Genomic DNA, 27,834 nt, shown 5'->3' on the forward strand with positions numbered 1-27,834 from the left:
AGCCAATGATTCATCAGTCAAACGTCAATGATCCCAGGAGTGTCCAAGTAACAAGTTCAACTTCCATTACCACAAAGTAAGATTTCTTGGCTAAAACACCAACAACCTTTTGCCTAAAACGCATCCAAGAAATGAAATTTCCTGTCAGATTCAAGCCACACTGTTGGAGGCGCCTTCAGCACAGTTTGATGACTTATTCTCCACAACATTGTTAGCAACACCCACTGCTGTATTTAAAAATTGTGATCTAAGGTCCTGAGTGAGCAAAGGAATGGACTAGATTCTTGTCTATAGACCCTGAAGAAACTTTGGTAACACTTTACACTAAGGTACACAAAATTAGAGTAGTTAATGAGTAACTAATGAAGAACTAATGAGGAACTAATGAGTAGTTAGTGAGGAACTAAGCTACACAAAATTACAGTAGTTACTGAGGAACTAAGGTACACAAAATTACAATAGTTACTGAGGAACTACTGATTAATTAACTATTAGTTAATGGTCAGTTCTTCAGGAACCCCTGATCAAATTTCAGAGGAGTAGTTAATGAGGAACTAATGCGTAGTTAGTTAGGGAACTGAGATACACAAAATTAGAGTAGTTACTGAGGAACTAATGATTAACTAACTATTAGTTAATGGTCAGTTCTTCAGGAACCCCTGATCAAATTTCAGAGGAGTAGTTAATGAGGAACTAATGAGGAACTATTAATGATCAGTTCTTCATTAACTCATGATCAAATTTCATAGAAAGTTAATCACAACTTGATGATTAGTGAACTAGTTACTTCATCAGTACAGAATCATTACTCAGTAACATGTCCAGTAGTTAACCTTTATGACCTAAAGTGACACATAATGAGTGTTTTTTTCATTTCTTCATCTTCATCTTTACATTAGTAGTTCCTTAAAAAAATCACAGACAGCAGGATTCTTTAGAAGATTTTATTCATTAATTTCAGACCACATACACATCAATATGACCATCCATGTTGCCTTCGAAATAAATATGATAGTTTGTCACATGTTTGGTAGGCTAAATGAATGTATCATGGGGCTGTGTAGTACTGTATACTGATCACACCGTGGTTCACAGTAAAGTTGTTTGAGGTGCACAAAATTTAGAGTAGTTATTTACTATGAAACAAATTTGGAATGAATGAGGAACTCACTATTAGTTAATGGTGAGTTATTCAGTAACTCCTAATCAAATTACTGAGGAACTAACTATTACTTAATCATTAGTTACCCTTTTTGTGTACCTTAAGGTAAAGTGAGACATCAAAATGAGTAGGTAATGAGTACTGAATCATTACTTAGTCATTAGTTACCCTTTTTGTGTACCTTATAGTAAAGTGAGAAATCAAATTGAGTAGGTAATGAGTACTGAATCATTAGTTACCCTTTTTGTGTACCTTATAGTAAAGTGAGACATCAAAAGGACTAGGTAATGAGTACTGAATCATTAGTTACCTATTTTGTGTACCTTATAGTAAAGTGAGACATCAAAATGACTAGGTAATGAGTACTGAATCATTACTGAATCATTAGTTACTCTTTTTGTGCACCTTATAGTAAAGTGAGACATCAAAATGACTAGGTAATGAGTACTGAATCATTAGTTACCCTTTTTGTGTACCTTATAGTAAAGTGAGACATCAAAATGACTAGGTAATGAGTACTGAATCATTACTGAATCATTAGTTACTCTTTTTGTGCACCTTATAGTAAAGTGAGACATCAATATGAGTAGGTAATAAGTACTGAATCATTACCTAGTCATTAGTTACTATTTTTGTGTAAGGTACACAAACATTACAGTAGTTACTGATATACTAATGAAGAACCAAAATAATCATTTGCCTCTATGTGCACCAAAATAACTTTTGTCTTCACGGGCACCAAAATAAGATTTTACCTGCACAGGTACACCAAAATAACATTTTTTTTATGTCCACACACAAGAAAATATGATAGAATGTAAAAAAAATAATAATAAAAAGAGAAAGAAAAGAAAAGAAAAACCTTTGTAGCTTTCTTGTTTTAATAATAGCCTAATAAAAAATAACAAGTGTGTAGCGTCCCCAGCTAAATGATGGTCACAAATGATGAAACTGATGGTTCACATTCCTTCATTCCATGGACCGTATTCAGTTGCAGACACACCGTAAGAGCTATGAGAAGAAAATAAAATACAGTTACCTTTCCTTTTACATAAATGAAATTATTTTAACTGCTTTTATCACATAAACAATCATAATAATAATAATAATAATAAATTTAATTTGTAATGCACTTTTCATCGGCACGATCTCAAAGTGCTACAATTGTTAAAACAAGGTAGGGAAAGTAGAGTTAAAAACAGGGTAGAAGGAAGAGTTAAAAATGTTAAAAACAGGGTAAAGGAAATAAAAACATGCTCAATGTAAGTTGACTCCCTTTTTATCTATTTAATCAAAAGACAATATCCAAATGGAGTGCTGTATTACCATGAAATAAATATTTTTAACCGTTTGTTTTTAATCCAATAAACTGTTTTTAACCTTACCAGACCTCACATCAAACAGACAAAACAGTCCTGTTGCATTAATAAAACAATCAACGAGTTAGCTTAGCTTTATCTCACTTCAATGTATTGAAGTGAGATGGAGCTAAGCTAAGCTAACTAAGCCGAGCTGGCCAATGCTAATAGCTACCGCTAACCACAACATGTTCCATACATGAGACTATCAACGGCGACCAAACTCGAGCCGGACATAAATATAACATGAAAAGGTAACAAAAACAAACCTTGTGCCCCTTATTAGCCAGGTGCTAGGGCGTTTCATGTAAGTTAGGCACACTTTTAGCATTGAAGACACTCTGGCCTTGCAGACACACTGCCGGTAAAATCCGTAGCACCGGAAGTTTATGAGGTCTCGGCGAGACGCTTTCAAAATAAAAGCACTGAATATAACGTCGGCTTAATATATAAGAAATAAAGCCCTGACCTTGACTAATGTTCAGAAACTAAATAAATAAACATAAAAACAACAAATGAAGTAATGTTCTTATCATAAAGGTCATTTACAAAGTGTCATTTGTCTTTTATTTTGGAAACGAGATCATCATTTCCTGTGCATCTTTACTGTGAGGAGCAGTGAATTCACTTGGCACAAGAGAAGCAATTGACCATGCCACAAGAGAAGCAATGGACCGAGGATGAGGGTGTGACCGTACAGTGATATTTTAATGGTATCTGTCTTTTTTTTTTTTTTTTGGAAGATGTGTAAGATGACTCCTCAAATTTTACTATGCTAACTTTCTCCAAAGTGACCTAGCATAGCATCGATGCTATGGTCGGTTAACAGAATGTAGCATTGATGCTACACTTGCACACGTTGTACAAAACATTAAATAACCTGTTAACTGCATCTGAATCGCGGGATTCTTTGCTTTCCGAGGGTCCTTGAATGGTGCCTCTATGAAAGTATGCTCAAGTGTTGCATTGATGCTAGCTCGGTTTAGCTCTGTTCCCTTACCATGTGGTTACATGACGCATATCGTCCCTTGTTGTCATAGAGGCACCATTCAAAAAATCCAGTGATTCAGATGCTGTTCACAACTCGTCTCTATCATAAACGGTTCATAAGTTATTTAATGTTTTGTAAAACATGTGCAAGCGTAGCATCAATGTAACGTTCGGTTAACCAAACTACGGTCGGTTTTAGAGGGCTAAATTCACTTTGGACAAAGTTATCTTACAGTAAATTTGAGGAGCAATCTTACCGAATTTGTATATATAAAAAAAAAAGAGAGAGATACCATTAAAATGTACTTATACTGTACAGTCACATCCTCATCCTCGAGATATAGAACGTCTCTGATATAGTTGAGATGGGAGCTTCTGCTCTTCCTTGCTCTGTCCATTACTTCTCTCATCGTCGTCAAATGAATTCACTGCTCCTCACAGTAAAGCTGCACAGGTGAGCCACCGGAATTGAAGATCTTGTTTCCAAAATAAAAGACATGACTTTTTTTAAGCAAGTAAGTTACAAAGGTTTTTGTTGTTGTTTTACATTCTATGTCATTTTGGTGCACATGGAGGCAAATGATTATTTTGGTTCCTCTTTAGTTCATCAGTAACTACTGTAATGTTTGTGTACCTTACACAAAAATAGTAACTAATGATTCAGTAATGATTCAGTACTTATTACCTAGTCATTTTGATGTCTCACTTTACTATAAGGTACACAAAAAGAGTAACTAATGATTCAGTAATGATTCAGTACTCATTACCTAGTCATTTTGATGTCTCACTTTACTATAAGGTACACAAAATGGGTAACTAATGATTCAGTACTCATTACCTAGTCCTTTTGATGTCTCACTTTACTATAAGGTACACAAAAAGGGTAACTAATGATTCAGTACTCATTACCTACTCAATTTGATTTCTCACTTTACTATAAGGTACACAAAAAGGGTAACTAATGACTAAGTAATGATTCAGTACTCATTACCTACTCATTTTGATGTCTCACTTTACCTTAAGGTACACAAAAAGGGTAACTAATGATTAAGTAATAGTTAGTTCCTCAGTAATTTGATTAGGAGTTACTGAATAACTCACCATTAACTAATAGTGAGTTCCTCATTCATTCCAAATTTGTTTCATAGTAAATAACTACTCTAAATTTTGTGCACCTCAAACAACTTTACTGTGAACCACGGTGTGATCAGTATACAGTACTACACAGCCCCATGATACATTCATTTAGCCTACCAAACATGTGACAAACTATCATATTTATTTCGAAGGCAACATGGATGGTCATATTGATGTGTATGTGGTCTGAAATTAATGAATAAAATCTTCTAAAGAATCCTGCTGTCTGTGATTTTTTTAAGGAACTACTAATGTAAAGATGAAGATGAAGAAATGAAAAACCACTCATTATGTGTCACTTTAGGTCATAAAGGTTAACTACTGGACATTTTATTGAGTAATGATTCTGTACTGATGAAGTAACTAGTTCGCTAATCATCAAGTTGTGATTAACTTTCTATGAAATTATATCATGAGTTAATGAAGAACTGATCATTAATAGTTCCTCATTAGTTCCTCATTAACTACTCCTCGGAAATTTGATCAGGGGTTCCTGAAGAACTGACCATTAACTAATAGTTAGTTAATCATTAGTTCCTCAGTAACTACTGTAATTTTGTGTATCTCATTTCCCTAACTAACTACTCATTAGTTCCTCATTAACTACTCCTCTGAAATTTGATCAGGGGTTCCTGAAGAACTGACCATTAACTAATAGTTAATTAATCAGTAGTTCCTCAGTAACTACTGTAATTTTGTGTAGCTTAGTTCCTCAGTAACTACTGTAATTTTGTGTAGCTTAGTTCCTCACTAACTACTCATTAGTTCCTCATTAGTTCTTCATTAGTTACTCATTAACTACTCTAATTTTGTGTACCTTAGTGTAAAGTGTTACCGAAACTTTCCCTAATATAATTATTAATTTTTCCTGCACTGAGGAAACAGGTTGGCTGGATGTTGTTCCCACAGCAGTTTGTCCTCAGAACAAAGGAAAGTCAATAAGCTTTGTTGTTGTTGTTTTCTGTTTGAGATCAGAAATAGGTGCCCATGTGTGAAGGCATGATTGTCTCTGTCACAAAACGTGTGCATGTACAACAAGGAAAAGAAAAGGAAAATGATAAGAGAAGGAGGAAAAAAGAAAGGAAGCAAAAGAGAGTGAGTTAAAAAAAAAAGCATGTTCACAAAATGTTTGGCAACAGTTCAGGGTTTTTGTGGAAAAGTGGAGGGTAAATCTAAGGGGGACACCTGGTGAGAAAGTACAAACACAAAAGAACAATGCCTCTCTTTTTTTCCCCTTCTGATATTGAACCCTGTTGCGTATATTCTCCTAAGACATCCCATCACTCATTTCAGAAAGTATTCCACACACATGCTCCGAGGTGTAGGCTAGATGCACAACTTGTGGAAGTGAAAAGCACAACCATCAAATCACGCATCTTAAAACAAAAACACACAGTGCTGTCAGAAGTAATCTGTGACAGCAGCAGATATACGGCCATTGCAATGTACTGTAACTGAAGAAACAGCAGCGGCTAAAAGGAAGGACAAGGCTGTTTTCAAACTCCATAAGCTGCAACAGATGTGCAGAACAGTCAATATGCTATAAACAAATAAGGTCATTTGAAGGGAGGCCTATAGGCTTTTTACTCACTGGATGCCAGTGGTAGAAATGCTTTCCAGATTGGCTTTCAGTGAGTTGAGGTATGCAGTCTGCACTCGCTGTCTGTGTTGGTTTCCTCCCCTGTGACCACGACCAGCGACTCTGTGACACCCTGAGCTGTGGCAGTGAGGAGACGGACGGGAAACGGAGAATGCTGCGACTGAGCGGAAAGTGGTTCTGACTGTACTCACACACAATGATTCATCACCACCATCTGAGCATGGCCACACCCAAAGCAGATTAAAGTATTTAGTGCACGTATGATTTCACAGGAGGCCTCTTCAAATGATTTTTAAAAATCTTTATAGCTTCATGGAAATGGCATTTCAAATAAAGACACAATTTTTTACATCTGCATTCAACACAATTCAGCCAGAGCTCTTAACTGGCAAAGATGATTGAAATTGAGATTAATCCTCATTTCGTTCACTGGTACCATTCATTTCTCACAAATAGAAAGCAGATATTTAAAGTTAAGCAGACATACTCATCTTCTATTGTTACTAATTCAGGAGCACCTCAGGGCTGTGTGAGCTCTCCTTTACTTTACACACTTTATACTGATGATTGTAAAACGGACTATCCAAATTTTGAAATGTTCAGATGTCACGACACTACATTGTTGTCTTTGTTGAGCCCTGAAGATGATCCTTGTGTTCATCAGTACTCTACAGACAGATTAGTGAAGTGGTGTGAAAACAATTCACTCATTATTAACCCAAAGAAAACAAAAGAAATCGTTTTTGGTCTTCCAGTGAGTTCATATCCTCCACCAGTTGCTGTACATAATGCTGAGATTGAACAAGTTTCCTCCTATAAATATCTGGGCATCTATGTGGACGCTACTTTATCCTGGAGTGTACATGTAGACTTTATTTGTAGCAGCAACATATTTATTTTCTGAGGAGACTGAGGTCATTTGGAGCAAACAAACATATCCTGTTATTATTTTTTTCAATCTATAGTACAGAGTGTTATGCAGTATGGAATTAGTGCCTGGTTCAGTTGTTTGTCCATCCAACTTAAAACCAAACTGACCAGACTGCTACATATCTGCTCAAAGATTGTGGGTCAAACACTGGAGTCACATTTTCAAGCAGCATACACTAAAAGATTGTTGTCTCTTGCAAGTAATATTTCATCTGACCCCTCTCACGTGTTATTTGAGGAATATCAGCGTCTGCCATCAAACAGAAGAAGCTGGACTGAACAGGCTGAGGAACTCTTTTGTCCCTCAGCCTGTCAACTTGTTAAATCAGAGTTTGGGCTCTAAGTCGGCTGCAGGGTTCATGTACAGACTGAGCACTGGGTGTTGCACCAAAGACACTTTGTAATGTTGGATTTATGTTGTGAATATAATTAGGATGTAGTTTGTGTTTTGTTTAAATGTTACGTTTCTATTATTTTTTTTGTTATTTATGTGAAACTTTGGACGTCATGGGACGCAAGACAAATTTCAGAGTAATCTGACAATAAAGTGCAATCTTAATCTTAATCTTAAGTGACATGTTAAACTTTGCAAGAAAGAAATGAAAAGCGGTGCACACTGCAAAAAGAAAAATAGGCTTTGTCCTGCTGCCCTTGGTTGGAGGGTAAAAGGTCTGTTCTGTGCCTTACTGCCATCTGACAGGAAGCTGTGATTCATGGCGACTCCAGTAGAAACACTTAACTAGCTAACGGTCTAATGAATGTTTTACAGGAGTGACATGCCTGCTGCTGTCCAGCTGTGCCCGCTGGAATGGGCACGCCGCTGCTTTTTTCTCTTGGGGTATTCGGCAGAGCTCATCTTGAGTCACAGTCAGGGGCCAATTGGCCACCTCAACACCCCGCTGGTTGAGGTGAATGTTTGATAGGGGTCTGGCAAGGAGGAAGGGTGGTGGTGGTGGGGGACGGGGAGGAAACGGAGTGATGGAGGGGGGTGGGGGTGGTGGGAGGATGGGGCCAAAACAGGGACGGGGGGGGGGGGGCTAGGGGCACTAGAGGTGGTATCAAATTACGAGGCATGTTTCTCAAGCATGTAAAGTTTAGCTGTAGTTTGGTTTATTTCTCCAGACTCACTGTTGTTGCTACTCTTTTCTTTGTGTGAGAGGGCGGAGCTTCTTTTATAACAAGTCACTTAGCATACCTTCACCAGTGTTTCCAGATGTTTCATTTACACAGAGCATGAGAAACAACTACAGCAGAAGAGCAAACAAAAGTGAAGCAAAGTTCCCCCCAGAGCTGCAGTGGAGGGGGGGGGGGGGCTGGGGGCTGGGTACTTTGGGGACTCTGTGGAAGTGTGAATGGTTTGAAGCGGATCCTGTGGTGTCTTTACTGCTGGGGGAGCGGGTGTTGATTGATGGCCTTGCTGAGTAGTGGGCTCTTTGGGTCACCCAAATGGATTAATAACATTAACATAACAGTGGATCACACCTTTGTTTCCAGTATGATTATTCTGCTCTACAGTCTATCTCTATAAGCCTATTAAGGACCAGAGTGTCACAGCCTATTGTCAGCTCTCACCTTTCACTGTGAGTAGGATTATTACTCCCGTCCTGGGTTCACAGTTCAAGCAGACACAGTAACGCAGGGAGAGGAAGGGATGGCATAATGAGCACTGATCACTAAAGCATATTCTGCAGTGCTATAACACACATCACACGTGACGCGCTGCAGCCTCGTTATAGAGGATGATTGATGCATATATAACATTCTGCACAGAAGTATAAACATAGAGAGGTATTTGAAGAATTCTGCACACAGTTTCTCCTTTTTAGAAAATACACAACATCCAACAAGACTCCATTCTGCTGCTTCCCTCCATCTGCTTTGCTCCCTCTCGTGAAGGGGTGGGGGTACAGAGGAAGGGTTAAAGTAACCAGTGGAGGATAGGGTGTAGGGCAGGGCCTCGGTAAGCAAGAGAAGGAGGGGAGGAAGGGGGGGGGGCCTGTATAAAAACTGACAGAACACAAGTGGTGCTTTATCCACCCTGTCCCACTCCGGGTAAGAGGAAACCCTAAACTGCTCAGGCTCAACCAGCTTTTTTCTTTCCCTCCCTTTTTCACTCCCACCCATCGGACGTGTGCGCGCTCAGGATGAGAATGGCAGCATCATCTGCAAAGAGACCAGAACACTTTTGCAAAATGTTGGCTTTTGCTTTGCTACTCATCACTTCTCTACTAAATGGTAAGTGGTGGGAAAAAAGAAAAAAGAGGCTAAACTTCTCAGGGATTGTGTGGCTATCTACAGTGAGGGAGGGAGGACAGAGTGGTGGGGTTGGGGTGGAGAAGTGTTTGTTTGAATGGTCTTAGAGTTGAATCCAGGTTTAACCCTACAACCCTTTTACTTGCTGGATTGCTAAAATACTTATCTCCACACACTTAAGACAAATCTATAACAGATGAGGTTTCATGTGTTTTGAAAAGGGTTTGATGAAAGATGTTTCTCCCCCAGACGCAGAGAGAAAAACATTACAGCTCTGCAAACAAAGCAATCATTTTATAGATAAGGCTTATAGATAACGGAGCAATGGAGAAGTTTTAAGTAATCATTTTTGATTTATGATTCCTATTCTGGATTTAGTACTCATTAACAGTGGCTTTTTGCTTTTTTCATAAATGTTCTTTTCGCTTTCCACTGTCCAGTTTTGAAGCATTAGTGAACTGTCCTCTGGTGCTATTTCATTGACTTGATTCCCATGGTCTTCAAGGACTGTGAGAAATGTGTATTTATATTTAGCTGGTTGTAATGCGAGGCCCGCTGAAAACGTGCGTGAAGGGAGGGTGGAGTTCGGTTGTTAATGTGCATTTCAAATGTGGCGGTGCTGATATAGTGGGTGCTTTTAGTGAGGCATCAAGGATGTCTGATGTGAAACTATGCATAAAGACAACATTGCTGATATCCATGTAAGAACAATTGCAGCAATATAGAAACTGCTTATATCACATGATATGATCTAATTGCATCTAAAGGCAGTAGTCATCTATGGTATGTTAACATTTATTTAAGCCACTTTTTTTCATGTATTCACGTTTGATAATGAGTTGAAATCTTGAAAGTTTTTCATTGACTTGTATCAGGTAGAGGGAAGTGTGCTAGAGTCTAGATACAAAGTTAAGAGTAACAAGAAATGAAAGGAGAATTCCGGTCATTTTTAACCCCTAAATTGTTGTCCTGATGGTTGTCCACAGTCACATGTGAATTGATCTACAACTTCAAGCTACATTTGTAGCAACAAATACAGATCTCATTGCCTTTGTTGGTCAAATGTTTAAGACATGCTCTCCTTTTGAGTAAGTGTTAAAGGAGAATTCCGGTCATTTTTAACCCCTAAATCGTTGTCCTGATGGTCAAACGATTTAGGGGGGAGCAAAAAACGTGACTAAAATTGATGCAGGCAAACCAGAGTTACACCATGGCTAGACGGCGCTAGCGATAGCGACAATGCTAACCTATGGGGGCAATTCTTTCAACCACAACAAACACTCAAAAAACACATATCTATGGTACATGACTGGAATCCTTATGACACCACTGAACTCATATAGTGTTCAGTATAAACAGTATAAACTTTGTGTTTCTGCATGTAGTCACTCACCTCAGACAGCTGAACTCTGAAACATCCTGGAAAGACATTACTATCCCATCACAGAGCGCCTTCTCTCTCCGCCACAGAAACAAACACTTCTTCCTTGTTGTGATGATTTCTTTACTAAAATAAACGGTCAGAGATATTTTGGACATTACCACTGCACTGCTCCACCGTTTACTTTTGTAAAGAAATCATCACAACAAGGAAAAAGTGTTAGTTTCTGTGGCGGGGAGAGCAGGCGCTCTGTGATGGGATAGTAATGTCTTTCCAGGATGTTTCAGAGTTCGGCTGTCTGAGGTGAGTGTCTACATGCAAAAACACAAAGTTTATACTGTTTATACTCAGTAAAACTGTACAGTTTATGAGTCCAGTGGTGTGTCATAAGGATTCCAGTCATGTACCAGATATTTGATAGTTTTTTGAGTGTTTGTTGTGGTTGAAAGAATTGCCCCCATAGGTTAGCATTGTGGCTATCCCTAGTGCCGGGTAGCCATGGTAACTCTGGTTTGCCTGCATCAATTTTAGTCACGTTTTTTGCTCCAACCAACACTGGGTGACCATCAGGACAATGATTTAGGGGTCAAAAATGACCGGAATTCTCCTTTAACACTTATTCAAAAGGAGAGCATGTCTTAAAAATTTGACCAACAAAGGCAATGAGATCTGTATTTGTTGCTACAAATGTAGCTTGAAGTTGTAGATCAATTCACATGTGACTGTGGACAACTCCACTTCAGTCCATTAACTGTCTGCTGTGGTAGGAGGGAAATTAAGAGATAAATCATATGGAGAGGGGAAAAAGAGAAATGTCTGAGAAACTTAGATATACGAGTTGTTTCAAACCAATTTCTGAGCAAAGTAAACAAAAGGCGAGACCAAGACGTCAGGAGAACGGAGCTGAGAATGAACTATAGCCATTCTATCATCTGCAGAGCTCTCTGTTGTGGCTGGAAACAAATTGCACACAAAACTGCTTAATTCAAACCTCCTGTCTTGTTCATGGGATATAGCTTATGGGGATGAGATCATCAGCAGTGAGAAGCAGCTATATCTGCTTTGGAAAATAAAAGTGCCTTGACAGCATTTCAATCTATAGAGGCACCAAAAGCTTTTATTTCTGCTTTTGTAAAGAAAAGAAAATCCATCTCTTGATGTGCACTGCAATGTTTATCTTTCCTGAAAATCACAAACACAAAGCAACTGAAAACATGTGACACTCTGCAGTTGGGCCATGGAGAAAGAAAAAAAAAGATGAATGGTAGTGGAGCAAATCTCAGATTTCATACAGACTGGATATACAACAAGAAAAAAGAAGACCACTTGAGTCTACTAGATGATAAAACATCTGCCTCTGGAGTCAGAAGAAAATCCCTCTTGTTGAAATGTCTAGTCAACCTGGGAGATGGGAGCAGGGCCGTTATGTAAGTGGTGGAAAGATGGGCTTACTGAACAACTTCACTGTGATGAGGTCACATCAGATTCACAGATGTTGGTGAGCGTAACGGTTACCCTGACAATCAGAGGGGTGGAGGGATGTACACTGGGGAAAAACCCCTGTTGAGCCTGTTTAGCAGACCTCTTTTTAAGAAAAGCACTCAGAGGCACGAGCTGAAGCAGAATATGGAAGGGGGGGGGGGCAAAACTTGCTCAGATTTACTTTGTTGTCTGTGACATTACTGGAGCGTCTCGTGCTCAGAAAGGTCTCGCTTCAAATATCTTAAAACTGTACTTACAAACAATTTTCATAATACGGTTTAAGCTCTGCCGGCGCTGTGAAGTGGTTTTAGGAGGTTCTCTAGTTAAGCAGCGAACCCTGCCCAACCTTTCTGCAAACCCCACAGCATGTAATTATGGAAATCATTGTTTGTGTTGTACCCATTGAAGTAGCAGATGCATGGAAAGAGACTCACAGAAACAATGTTGACAACAGAGCGCTCAATCCTCTCACGAAGAAAAGCGCCGGTGGTGGAGAGCACAGCATCTGGGGGGGGAACACACACATCCATAAGATTCTTATTCACTTAGGATAGTGTTTTTCATCCTGCTAATAAGAGAAAGCAGCTCTTCCACTCGGTCTTCGTCTTTCAACTTTCTCCAGCCTCTGTGCTTGTATTTATCCAACAGGTACTGATATGGCGGAGCTAAACGAGCTGCTTCATCGAATGTAAAGTGCTGCGCCCTGACCCCTAAATTGGATACACACATACTGAAATAAATAATTTAAAAAAGCTCTAAATGAAAACAATTGATCTTTTTAAAGCAGAGAACAAATCTTTGCACATCGACAAAGAGCTCTTCATTTCAGCATCTTAATGGCCTATTATTATGGCTGTTTTTCAATACCCCTCCTGGTTATGTTTGCAGGCAATTACACTGGTAGACTTTTTGAAACATATAGTAAGACTCAAATACTCTCTGGACAAAATCAATGTGGAGCCCCCGAGCTATTGACAGCCAGATATGTCTCCCACTGCAACAAGATCCCCCAACCGTCTACCTGTGTACGCTCAAAGCAGACCGGCTCATTCCAGGTAAAGCACAAGGCAGTTAAACTGTAGCGGTCAATCGTGAGCGTGTGTTGGGGGGAGATGGGAGGGGTGAGTGAGGTGGGGGTTGTGGGGTGATATAATGCTGCCAATTGAAAGCAGATGTCATGTTTCCTGATTGTGAGTCCCTAGAAACAGGCATGGCTCTCTGGATGAGGAGCGGCGGTGGCCTCGGGGTTGGGCTGGATCAGCGCTGCAGCTGGGCACACTTGGTGAAGCGAAGGGGCGGCTCGGAGCCACTGATTGAAACCATGAGATCCAGTTGCTTTCCTGCCAAGAGAGGAGAATGGCCCAGGTTCTGCTATTAATCGCTGTGACAGGACCGACAGGGGGGTGGGTCAGCGTGGAGGGGTCAGCAGTCTGTTGTTTCAAAGAGGGTAGAGTTGCAGAGCATATTTAACCCTGTGGGACTGGGTTCCAATGTCACATTCCTCTGCCAGCTCTTAACTCTAAAATTCAGATTCTTTAAGGGCCACAGGATATTAAGAAATGAGAGCACTGATATGGAAAGCAACACGGAAGGAAAAGGTGTGTTCATTTATGCAGAATACTGTCAGGAGATACCAACAAGAGAAGACCACACAGATGAGGAATATATGTCCAAATTTCCAAAATATGAACTTATGAGTAACTTTTTAATGATATGCCAACATAATTATCATATTTTTAAACAGGTTTACAGTGCCATTTCTAAAATGGCATAACTCAAATAAGTTATGAATCATTTCGAATGAAAAGTCATCAAAGGGATTATAAAATATAATGTCTGCACCTTATTCGTGTTTTTTTGTATTCATGCTGTAGAGCATTGGGTGAAGTGGAGGTGTGCACTTGGATCAAATTTCTATCCAACATATGCCAGAGTGATGTCAGAGAGTCTCTAAAGAGGCACTTTGACATGAGAAATGTAGTTATTTGTGCCAAGTCCAGAGGCAGCAGAATGAAGTATTCCACTTTGATGGAAGTAAATTTAGCCGTAATGTTTGTGCTGTGTTGTATCCACAATATGTGTACATGTATTGTGTTACACTGTATAGGAGGCATGGAACCAATGCACAATTAAGAACACCTGCATTTAAATTGCATTTACCAAATCCAACCTAAATACTTCCCTGAAATCATAATGGTTTTGTAATTAGTAGTGGCTGTTGGTGATCAGCCAGTGGGCGAGTCCCAGACTGGGGACCTTAACATGCTGGATCATCACACCACAGACCCAACTCCATCAAGACTGTGGAACGCTTTCATGCACATGCTGAAGATAAATATACAGGGAATATTCCCAGGAATATGTACCATAACCTTGATAGAAAAAGGGGCGGTGATATGTCTTGAGTGTTTATAGGAGCTGTCGTAGCTGAACAGACTCTCACGCACTCAGTCAGAGCAGTGAAGACATCTTCATTCAGATCCAACAGCAAAAAATGGGTTTTGGCGCTGGTCACAGCTGCCAGCTTGATTTGTGAGATTCAAGTGTGAGATAAATTACTGTCTTGGTTCTATGAAAACACTTTGTCATATGGCACTCTGTATGTGTCAGGAAGGGGCTGGGACTTGGTGGTGGTCCAGAGACCATTATCACCTCCACATGGCCCATTACACAGGACAGGGTTTTTCTCAACAGATGCGGGGAGAGGCCAGGGGCTTAAGAGATATGGAGGTTGCTCCTCCTGAACATGCAGCACCGGCCAGGCTGGGACCAGAGGCCCAAAGCTATAGGAAGGTCTACTTAGTAAAAACATCCAACAGCTGTTTCACGTTTTTGGTGAATAGGTGCATCGGTTGAATTGTTGGAGGAAATAGAAGAAATGGCTGGTCGGTCAAGTACGCTTCAGGTCAAGTCTCCAGGGTTAAAGCCATTAAGAATGGCACAAGATGCACTAATGCAAATTTAAAAGAATAGTTCACCCAAAATTCATGTCAATATAACGGTTGCAAATGGATACCAACTGTCTTCGTAACAAAAAGACACACCAAAAACATCCAAATACCTCCATGCTGCTCATATGTAATGTCCGACAAACAAGCTTGAAATATAGACTTATTACATTTTTTTCGCAACAATCTCGCATTTCGGGGCTTCAATACAAGACGGACATTACATATGAGCACTATGGAGGTATCTGGATGTTTTTTGGTGTGTCTTTTTGTTACGAAGATAGTTGGTAGCCACGGATAACTCTGAAACTTCTCCCAGCCCTTAGTCGACATGAGGGTGAGTAGATAATGAGTGAAATTTCAATTTTGAGTGAACTATTCCTTTAAGTCCAAAGACATGTGTACGTATTTAGTCATGAGATGCACCATGAAGCAAGCCTGAGAGAGAGCTTCCTGGCACCACAGGAGAGAAATGAGCTGTTATGACTCCTTGTGTGTTGCTTTATATTAAACTATACACCATGGGAGGTGTGAAGGCCTGCATCGCACCTTGATAGATGCCTGGAAGTAGCCGTGCGTGACTGGGAGAGGGCGAGCAGACATGGTGAGCTGGGAGGGAGGAGGGCGTGGAGCTGCAGCCTCGTCCTCTTCCAAAGCCGGCTGCATTCCTCCATCCGGAGTCCCAGGAGATGGAGGGGGGTGTGGGGTGGAGCATTTCCAGACCACAGCCGTCACTCAGAGAAATCTGGTGGGAAAATCTTCAAGAGAGCAGTGAAGTCAAGTCCCCAATGCTGTATAACATATGGAGTCAGAGCTGATTAGGACGACTGGGTTACGTTTATTGTGTTTGCGCAATAATGCCAAGACACGTGAGCGATGACTGATGTTTTGGCTGCGCTGGAACATTACATAAAGAGAAGGAATGAAAGACAAGTGTGGGTGGATGTATGTGGGGATACGAGGCATCAAGTGAATGTCTCAAATATATGTGCGCATTAGTGCAAACAGTGAATGAAGCCGTCGCTGCTGTTGAGTGAGAGAATGGAGGGAGGAGGCCAGCGAGGCACCGAGGGGGGTCAGAGGTCACACAGCCAGGAAGTGTGCTGGGGGGCTGTGACGCCACCGCATTCATCACACAACCAACGTCGGCTCAATATGACCGTTTGATTTCAGAAGAATGGGAAAATGACCTGAGGCATTTAGTGTCTACAATCAAAACAAAACAATAAAAGAAGAGGCTGGCTCAGATCATGCCGCCTCTGTAAGCGCTGCACACAACAGGCAACTGTTCCATCTGGGCTCTGGGCTGTCAGGACAGTCTGTGTGAAATGAGTGATGGCGGGTCAGATAGCTGGACGGAGTTGACTGGCCGTGTGAGTTTTACACACAGGCATGACATCATTAGCACAACTCTATTAAAACACAGTTGCCTTTTAGAGTAGATATTTAAAATTATTCTTCATCCCCCAAACATGTCCAACCTAAACTCCTTTTAAATATGACCAGTGCTACTCGGGTTCTAAAGGAAAAACAGATTCCCCATCAGAGACTGTTACCTCTAACTAAACATACTAATCTGCAACCGGCTCTTTGTCTCCACATTTTATGTCATTCTACCACACCACTGACAAAGGTTTTACCATCACATCTGCTACAACTCACCCAATGACAGAAAGTCATCACACAGTTTACATTTCACATTACATTTCACATTTGAGCTCCTCTGCTCTGTGGCACTGATTTATGTCTGACCGTCTCTCTCGTCTCTTCCTGTTCAATAAACAAGCAGACCACCCAGGGATGGAAGAGGGATGGCAGCTGTAGGCTACATGATGTGAAAGGAGTCTAAAAAAGACTGACTTACAAGGTCAGCGAGCCCTTGACCTGTTGCTGGTCTACACCCACACTACTGGCCCTGATACCCTGCAGACTGAGATGAGGCACTAAATGTGGCTACATTCTGGCTCAGTGGTGAAACCTGAGCAGGTCCACAACAGAGTTTTTATTATAGACATGACATGGAAGCAAAAAAACTGCAAAACCGCCTGGAGGCAAGTGACTGTGATGTATTTTCTTATTCAAATGAAACCCTCTGTATGTGCTAAAGTTGTTTTTCCCCTTGTATAAATGCAGTGTGACAGACAGCTGAGGTGGACAGTTGCTAACATTAAGCATGCTTGAGGACCTCCTTGGAGATTACAGCCCCACCTGCTAGTGTGGCACACACAGCGTTTACTCAGTACTTGTGGCACCTGTCTGTCACATTGATTTATCGAAGGAAGTCAGTGGACATGTGTCACAGTGTCACCATTGTGTGAATATACAGTGTGTCCCCATGTGTGAGGCCTCAAGTAGTGAGTGGAGATGGTGAGGCATGAGGCATGAGGAAACGACAGAGCAGCAGAGATGAAAAAACATCTCACACAGGGCCTGGAGCAAAATAGATTCTTTGGACTATAAATCAAAACATTCAAATAAATTTGATCTAAATCAGGTTTTTTGAGTAGTATATTACTGAAATGTTCAAACCACACTGCGCTTTAACCATTTTTCAAATGGTCTGCACTCTTCAGGATGAATGAAGTGAACCTTTAGCTCCGTCCTGCAGGAGTTTGTCATCTCTTACTGTAACTGCTGTACTGAGCTGCAATAAGAAAGCCTATTCTATGAACGCTTTAAAGAAAAGCAGTGATTAAATCCCACCTCATGTTTACAAAGTTAGTTGCAGCAACTGCGATTACAAACCTATGATCACAGTCACAAGAGTAATCTGACAAGCAGTAAGGAATGAGAAAGTGAGAGGGGGAGAGAGGTAATGAGATCTGCAGAGGTAAGGCATTATGGGAATGTTTTGAGAATGAGGTAATGCTGTTGTTGTTAGAAGGAGAAAAGGAGATCTGGGATAGGGAATGCATTCTGGGTACTCAGGTTCAGCTTCTGCATCCCACCAATGCAATTTGACCAGAGCAAATTACAGCAATAGCGACCTGAGGTCTGTTAGTTCAGCGGCTGCAGGGTGTGGTGGCATATTTTATAAATTAGCACTGAGAACCATGCCTTGAAAGTTATCCAGGTTATTACAACAAAATTACACCCATCAAGGCTTTGATGATATAGTGTTGCAATTTATCAAGGACTCTTCCCCAAAGTCATACGGCTCCCTCCAAACTGGAAAATGGTACAATGGAAAAAGTGATGTTTTCAAAGACATCATTACCTGGCACCTTTCAGTGGCACATTTACTCAGGGCATTCAACGGTTTAACAGGGTTGATGGAAAATCATTCCACTCACACTTATTTTGTATCTCCTATTCATGCTCAGTCTTAAGCGAGTCACTGTACTCACAGGATCATTTGAAAAAAAAAAAAAAAGAAAAAACTCTGAGTGAGAAAGATCATATTTCAAAGTAAATGACTTCATAATGTGATCCATGGATAAGACAGCTTCACTTATCCTCTGCAATAAGATCTGTTACCTAATCTTCCACCATTGCAGATGTCTCTAGAGACACACAGAAATCCTATGGAGAGGCCACGAAGAGCTCTGGCTCACTGCACCAGTTCATACATTGAGGTGATAAATGTGATTAAGATAGCACACCATCTGGGCCACCGCAACTCACAACTTCATTAAATCACACCTGCAGAATGAGAACGGGATACGACAAAACAAAACACCTTATGATTCTTAGGAGGAGCTGCACTTGATAGAAGCACCAGGCGCGGTAGTTTCACATCTCTCGCCAGCCTCACTCAAAAACAGGTTGCCACGCGCATCACTAACACACTACAGACCACACAAAACCTGTCGGCTGTGAACAATTCTGCCAACAAGCGGTGATGGATTAAGATACAAGCAAAAGACATTATCCAAAACTGTCCTCTAAAACATTAACAAGGAAATGCTCCATCAAGAGAAAGTGCAGCTAGACAGTTTTCTCCTGTTGATCTGTGGTAAATTTGATCTGATGAGTGCAATTTACAAACATTACTAGATGCCAAACTACAGAAATATTCATGAATTCATCATTTAATCCATCAATTTGTGACATGATTAAATACTGATGCCAATTTAGTGCATATTCATTTCATATGTACAGTATTTAATGCCAGCACGGTTAATGGTGTTTGGCACTGACAATGTGCGTGTAAATGTTGCAGATAGAAAATTACATTAAAAAGTTAATATTTAAACGGAACTCTTTGCTTTGGTTCTTAGCTCAATTTAGTCTGAACTGCACCACTCTGGTCTACAGCATTTTTTTTTTTTTTTTTTTTTAATGAAAACAAACATTTTAAAACTATTTGACACGGGTCCAGTGTGTAGCTCACAGCATGTTTGCCATGAGACAACTGATTTCCCTGCAGAGGTTCATAGCATTGGTCCCAGTGGGAGTGAACATGAGGCCAGAGCTTTTGGCAGCTTTCATACTGAAGGACAGTTTATTTGCTTACACTGCGCAGAGGAATCAGTCCACCAGTGGGTTATTAATTATAGGCAGTTCCACGCTGCTGAGACTCATCGATTGAAGCTCACAATGTGAGAGTTGTTGTAATGTGTTGCTGCACAGCCCATCCACAAATTTAGACCCTGACTAAACCAGTAAGAGTTAGGCTTATGGTCGGATTTCCCAACTTCCCAGATGGCTTCGTCATCAGAAACGTCCCAACTCTCAGGAACTTTTCTAAATGTCTGCTCTGTGCATGAACAGTGAATAAAAGCTGTATATTACACGGTTTATTACTTGGTTGTAGCCATACCAACAGAATTGTCTAACTTTTACCTACACGTCAAGTTGCTTTCACATTCAAACTATCGCTGAGAGTGTTGTTATCTGGTATTGGCTAACAAGTAACGGTTAGGTTAGGTTAACAACTCTATTGTTCCTGAAAAGTAACTGGAACACTGTCATCTCAGATTGGGACCAAATTCTGATTTCTGAGTTAGCTGGAATTTAGTCTCTGTCCAATTATCTCAACTATCCAATTAAGGCAAAAATAACAAATGAAAATATTTTTTAAACTGTTTCCACTGTTTTAATGATATGCCATGTCATCTACAATTTTGAAACACCAGTGATATCTAATTTTGACATGGGGCTGTTGTTGTTTTACAGCAGGAGTGGCGGCACAGGAAGAGGAAGTTGTCACAGCACCTGCGCCAACTGTTGAAGCCATTCCACATATAAGAGGAGACATGATTCATACTGAAGCTCCTGGTAAGAAACACAGACTTTATAATAAATATTTTATAGGTTTACTCTGTGGCTTGATATGTCAACATGAACAGAGATCAGCACTGATGGGACTTGGGAGAAATAAGCCCATAACAGTATCAGCTTGTTTGACACAGTGTATGTATTCATTAAAATTCACTTGTGTCCCTAGAGTTTATCATGGCCCTGGGTTGCACTTGGCTTATTGTTTCTGGTGTAGTGTATAATATAACCTCAGAGCATTAACTCAAAACACAGTCACACAGCTCAACATGTATTGTTACTTAAAAGTCATTTGCTATTTTCATATCTAAAACCAAACATTTAAGTTACGTTACTTTTTTCAGAGGATCCCCAAATCCAGGTTTTCCCTACAATGGAGTCTGTACAACCAGAACAGTCGACTACAGCAGCGGCACCAGCAGCGGAAAAAGGGGACGACGGAGAAGACGCACAGAACACGGAGGACAACCCTGCAGCTCCCGATGACTCCACTGAAAAGGGAACTCAGCTCACGGTTGTGGTACATACTGACGCGCCCGCTGTTGTGGAGGCAGAAACTCCAGCACCTGCCAGAGGCGATGGAGCAAGGAACAAGCCAGTGGTGAGATAATACAAACTCTGTCTTTCAGATCACTTCAGAATTACAAGCAAGTGCAATTAGGATTAGAATCTATACATTATCAGTGTTGTTCTATATTCATTTTGCTTGTGCTACATTTCTGTTACCCTATTGTGTTGTATTTTTAAATGTACAAAAGTTTCTCATGATGTTGAGACATGATGTATTTGCAAATGATTCTTATTTAAGAAAAAAAAAAAGAAAGTGCGAAACTACGTTTGCATAAGAAAATGAGGGCAAATTTTCATATCATTGACAATAGCATATTCACAGGTCACATTCATTTGGTTCTTCCAGCCAAATCTCGACACAAATCTGTACTGTAGTGTATGCATAACAGATCCTTATGGTTTTGTGCCACACTAGCAGCACCTCGGCTGTTCGCTGTGCACTTAGATCCTTATGGTTCTTTTACTTCCTTTATGGTCAATAACCTGCTGTGATGTAAGTACACAAATAGATTTTCTCATCATTTGTTTTAAATAAATTAAAAAAGAGAAAATAAAATCAATATAGAATATCTGTTAGTAGACAAAGAAGTTATAGGCTAGATGTTGAGATTACAATGTCCACCAGTTACACCACCAATTACTATTGCAATGGAAGCTCCATCTAGGATTCTCGCACCCAAAGCATCACAGAGTTCTTGGTTTCTCTCTGCAGACCAGTGTGCCGGTGCCAGTGCCAGTGCCTCAGGATGATGTTGAATGTGTCAACAAAGAGGCGGTCCAGGACAAAAATGCTGTCAATCTGAAACTCAAGACCACCTCCAGCTGTGTAAGTTTAAAAACATCTCCCTCTGTCCGTTTCTTATGTATCTATTTATAAAGAATAAAAGCGGTGCGTGAGACAGAACTGAAAGAAATGATAATGGTTTTGCAGAGATGCAGGAAGGGCAGCGCAGACTCTTGCATGGGTCACATGACCCTGCAGGAGGTCAGAATATTCATGCACATACACACTTGCACAAAAAGCAACAAACAAAACAGGAGGAAAATTGACTGTAGCTTTGTTTTGATGCTGCTGCCAGTCGGCTGTCAGATTGCTAAACATGAGCACAGTAGGACATTTTTCCCTGTTTAAGAGGCGGAGGCAGCCGCCTGTAAATCAGTGAAGCTAGAGAAAAAAGTGTGTCTATGCTTTTTAATGTCTACATCTTATATGAGAGAAGGAAAGTCCAACAGATTTCAGCCAGTGCATAGATTGAGCTGTGAGGGCACAGTGGGTGGGCTCAGCTGCTGTAGAATGTTTGATGTACATGTATAGAGGCCTGAAGCAGCAGTGTGTGTGTGTGTGGGTGTGTTTGTGTTTGTGTTTGGAATCACAAATTCTTCAGCCTCCCAAGATAACAGCTTTAAGGTCAACAGGTGCCACAGCTTCTATGAGGAGGCCTGAACTCATGAGATGTGATGTCAACTTGCTGTAACTCTCAGCAAATGCATTATTTAACCTTCATACAAAGCATCAACAGCTACATATAGCAAGATATACGTACATCAGAGAGGTCCTGGTGCACTTCCACAAAGACACTCAACAGGCCAGGATTGGCTTTCCCTAATGTTACCTTAATAAAAACTGAATGGTTTGAGCTCTATCTAATTCAATATTTAGTGATTTTTCATCTAATCTGGAATAAAGATGACTAGCTAAAATGTTTGCTGCAACAAATCATGGTTTAATCTCATTTGGCTCCGATTTGCTTGTAAACTAATATTTCTTAAACACGTCATTTTATCATTCAACATTGGTCAATAAGGAAGGAGTGAAACACTGGGGAGGGTCTGAGGGTGTGTTTTTTTGGGGAGTGGATTAGTTTTGTCATGGCGTCTGGCATTTCTCTGAGATATTGTATGAAAGGATGTTGGAGCCGTAAATAAAGCAGGTGTTGTTGATATCTCACATAAAGCAGAGTAATGGAGAGGCTCATCTAGTGTCTGTATTGTACGGAATTCTGGTGCCACAGTAGAGAAAATATCATGAGCGAATATCAGCACACAAAGAGCATCTTCAAGCAAAGATTTCCAGACAGGGGTCAATGTGTACTGCTGTACAGTCTTCTAAAGAAAGCCTGATGTCCGGTCCTGAGCTCAGATCAAAGACTTCTACACAGTGGCAGATTCCTACTTTTTTTTGGATCAGATTAAATGAGGAAAAAGGCTGCACACAAGGTTGTGATAGCCCTTACTGTGTGAAAGACTAAAAGGCGAAGAAAGAAAGATAGGGATGAAAAAATAAGTGGAAGATTCAAGGCCATATTGAAGGTTCAGTATGTTAGGTTCAGGGCCAGATAATTGTGGTTAGAAATGAAATGTCACATTGTGCAATGAGCAGTTTCAGATTTGATAAATGGAACCATTCACGTAATGAAATGAAAATGTTTTCAGTACTAATGATCATAAATTTTCTCCTTGCAGGAAGACACCAAAGTGAAGATTGAAAGTGTTTTGCAGGAGCTGTGTGGTGAAGACTGTAAACTAGAGCTCTACCAGGATAACAACTCTGATGAAATCATTGTGTCTGGAAAGTATGTTGAAGGTAAGTTTTCTTGTGGTAATTAACATTTATCAAATTTCAATTTTGTTGCACCTCAAAATTTCAGGCATAGTAAACCTGCATTAATATCAGCTTCATTACTCCACACTTTAAAGCAAGTATTTATTTTTAAATTGCTACAGAGCCAATGTTAGCATTTACAGATGTTACTAATCCACAAATTGTTACTAATCCACAAATTCAGCCATTATTCCAACTACATGGGGTAATGTGCACTCTGGTAGTCTGGATGCTACAGTGACTCAATCAAAAAGTGATGAGGTAGACCAGTCAGACTGGGGCTAGCTGATTAGCATGCTAACGTCAACAGAAGAAAATAATGAAGAGAAATAAAAGCAAAACTAGAGTTAATGGTTTGGTTGCTTTCCATCACTGGAGGCTGTTCATTGAATAAATATGATACTAAACCTCCAATATTTTTGTAATTTACTTTACTGGGAGTTATTTTGTATTTGTTTCCCCATCACTACAGAGTAGAATGAGTTAAGTAGCATCTTCAACTCCACTTCTCTGTGAATGAAATCATTTATATATATTTTTTTCAATTTGCAGCTGATGTTTCAGGCATGGCTAACAAATTCAACAATGACAACATCAAAGATAAGGTAAAGTACCACTTTGATTTTATTGTACAAATGGTCTATACATGTGTTCCACCAATAACATTTTTCAAATAAGCAAGTAAGCGGAATGTTTGTGTTAATATAAGTCTTAAATAGTTCTATCTTCCGACGGCAATCACTTACAGAGTGTTTGGTCTGAAACACGGGTCTGTCAGTCACTCTGCTCTGCTGTAAGCCGAGGAGGAAACTTATTGTATACTTCCTTGTATCCTACAACCTTTATCCAATGAGGAGAGAGAACGGCATAAAGGGGCGGTCCTCTCTGTGTGTGCAGCCAAGGGATGCGCGTGAATCTGGTGACGTAGGGACGAGGGCGGGGACTGCTAACTCCATCTGCTGACAAGAAGTTAGCCAAAACCACCGGATCGCTGACTTCTGTCTTAAAACATTAAGTCATAATTAGCAACATGCTTATCCTCCACCAAATGAGTTTTGAACTTTCTCTCTGATCATGACCGAGACATGAACTCAAAGATATATTATTCAGCCAAAATGGTAAATCATAGCAGGCACAATGATAGTCTCATAAAGCAACAACTATAGCAATAACTTACATCCTCTAGACTCAGCCATCAAATATTTGCTGGTCGACTCATAATCGAAGTAGATACACAAAGCAGGAGAAGAGCACTCTGAGTTCTCCAAAAACTTCAAGTTGCCAGGATGACAGTTTGTGTGACAAACAAGAATCCCACAAACAATCCACTTGTCAGCAGCACAACATTTTTTTCGGTACCTAGGGGACAATCTGGGGTTATGGGTGTGTCTGTCTTTCTCTGCATTTGACACGCGCTGCATTTCCCTCTATTCTATTCCCTCTATATATTTCCCTCGACTCTTACCATACACTGAACAACCTTATTTACCCGCCTTTCAAGGAAACAGTTACTCTTTATTATGCCGTTTACTGTCTGCAAATGGCCATCTTTTTAAAGCAAGAGGAAATACTACCAATTCTGCGGGCACAGTACGTCTTCACAAACAAAGACTTTGGGTGGGGCTGTTTTTCCTCACTCTCAGTTAAGATGGATGGGATAGCAGTAACTAGATAATGGAGGTGTCGTAACTGAGTCCAACGCCTTCATGGCCCTGCTCATACCTTACTTTAACATGCGTTATTGGTGATCTGATCACAAGTGGACAGCTTGAGTGAGTGAGTTCACACCTGACATTAAAATGTGACTGCACATGCCACTGCCAGGGCCATGTGTGTCAGCTTCAGTTTGAACAAGGATTTCTGATTTGTTTGGATCGCACACTACAGTTTTAGAAACACAAAGAGCCCACTTGACTCGCTTGATTTTTGTTTTCAGGTTGGTGTGGTGGAAGCCGTTCCTCGCTGGGGGAAAAACTCAAAGTTGGTTCTGGTTTCCTTGCTACTAGCTGGCCTGTTGCTGGCTGCACTACTGGTAGCTGGTTACTACCTCAAGACCCACCGCAAGAACTCCAAAGGAGTCAGACTGGTGAGTAGATGAGAGGAGCTGTGTCACGCTGTTGTTTTTTACACTACAGACACTATGTCCATCATCTTGTTCATGTTCAATTGAGGTTGCCATTATAGGAGATGTCATCACAGAGATGACAGGTGACAGAGAATACATTAAAAAGACAGTTTCATCTGGACATAGCTTAGCCCAGTGTTGTTTGTAGCTTCTTCATTGCTGCTTTGTGAGCAGGGAAAAGCATTATGGGATGGCAGTCATCCTTTGTTAACCAAAACCAAGATCAAATTGCACTTCAAAATTCAGTTCACTGCTGAAACCTTACACAGTGAGTTTGTTGGAGAAACGTCCATATTGATTCGAGGTTAAATGTACGGTTAGCAATCAGTCAATTCTTGACTCAAGAAGGACATGCTGTACCCCCACGTCTCTTAACTAAAGGCAGCATTAAGCCGTTAAAGCTCAATGTTTCTCAAAAAATAGACATTGATCTGTGGCACCCTGCCACAGATCAATGTCTATTTTTTTGTAACCATTTCAAATGGGTAAAATGTAAATTCTTTGTACAACTGTGTTGTGCATTGATTTGCCCCCACGCCCCATTCCCACCTCTCTCTCTCTCTCTCTCTCTCTCTCTCTCTCTCTCTCTCTCTCTCTCTCTCTCTCTCTCTCTCTCTCTCTCTCTCTTTCTATTTCTCATAAACACAATGACAACAGATCTGTCCATCACTGTCACATCAGCAATCAAGAGCATCAGAAAATGGTGGATCATCAAAGTCTTTATAAAGTTTCTGATATCCCTCTCAACTCCTTTGCCGGGCCTGTGCATGTTCCTGTATTTCAGGGTGCGCAGAATGTGCAGAGTCTCAGCTCACTGGCCAATAATAAAATACATAATGAACCCTCACCAACCCGCCTAAAGTCAATGAGGGTTGTGATTCTTTGGACAGAACGTGAAGCAATGAAACTATAGACATTGTTCAGTTGCTTGTCACAAAGTCAACTGAATTCTATGGGAGGCACTCAAGCTGTTTCTACTTCAACAGATGGTTCTACAGATGGTTTCAGTTTTTCATGTTTTCTGAAGAGCTCATGACATCATTCATGTGGGGACACACCCACTAACACCCAATAACTTTCTCTTTCTGTCATAATCACTAAATATTATCCACAAAGTCCTTGCTGGCACACAGAGCACGTCACCAAGTCACTTACAAAAGGTTGTGATTTCAGATAGGGGCGAAGTACAACAATCAGCTTGATTGCATATTGTTGACCAACACCCTACTGAGTGCCCACACAGCTGAAAGCCATAAAACTTCATTCACAAAGAATGCATTTGTTTATTCTTCAACACCACCCACTAAAACAAATCCAGTCTCAATCACACTCTTTCCTGGTTGTTTGCAAGTCATATTTGAACAGAGAAATTAAAGTGGTCTGTGTTCAACTTCTCCTGGTCAACTCTGATCTCAAGTGATGCCTCTGTGCTCTCCATAGGCCGAGTCTTTCCAGGTGGACGAGGAGAACCAGGCTAACACCCTGGTGTCCGTGGCCCCCCTGCCTCAGGAGCCCCTGGACAAGCCCACTGCCAATGGAGAGTCTCCACCAGAGAATGGCACCAACCCCGCCCCCACCACTAACGGACACTCCCAGACCCAAACCCCTGTGGCTGACACTGAAATGTGAATCCAGACACCCTCCTCCACCTCCTGTTCTACCCATCACCCACTGGGACACACAATCCAACACTCCCTCTGCTGCCTCAAAGACTGTCCACGCACTGAGACAAATTAAACATGAATCCACCAAATAGATTCATCTCCCCTCCTCCTCTCCTCCCGGGACAGTGAAGACACCAATGATGAAGCTCATCACTGTGATGACGATAATGACAATGCCTGTAATGTGAAAAGCTTGGGACCACTGGCCTTTGCTGGTGTCAAGAGGAGACTACAAACGCTGTGTTTGGGACTGAGACTGATTGGCAGGGCACTGACTGAGATTTGTTAGCTGCCCTCTTTCCAGTCTTTTGGTAATCATTGAACAATCACCAAAAATATGTTAAAATATGTTAAAAATGTGCTGTAGATTCATGACGAAGAAGCAGTGAATGCTCTGGAAGGTGAAAGAAGA

General features: G+C 40.6%; 1 protein-coding gene across 1 annotated transcript; it reads left to right on the plus strand.

The window, feature by feature from the left end:
* Positions 1 to 9,297: 9,297 nt before the first annotated feature.
* Positions 9,298 to 27,591, plus strand: LOC310986658 (uncharacterized protein). The gene is made up of 8 exons (XM_083972683.1): positions 9,298 to 9,412; positions 20,360 to 20,461; positions 20,806 to 21,062; positions 21,744 to 21,857; positions 23,495 to 23,615; positions 24,186 to 24,238; positions 25,570 to 25,719; positions 27,199 to 27,591. The coding sequence occupies exons 1-8, from the start codon at positions 9,322 to 9,324 to the stop codon at positions 27,385 to 27,387; spliced, it is 1,077 nt and encodes a 358-aa protein (XP_083828809.1). The 5' UTR covers positions 9,298 to 9,321; the 3' UTR covers positions 27,388 to 27,591.
* The last annotated feature ends 243 nt before the right edge of the window (positions 27,592 to 27,834 follow it).

This window comes from Trachurus trachurus (assembly GCF_905171665.1).
Source record: "Trachurus trachurus genome assembly, chromosome: 5".
Classification (NCBI taxonomy): Eukaryota; Metazoa; Chordata; class Actinopteri; order Carangiformes; family Carangidae; genus Trachurus; species Trachurus trachurus.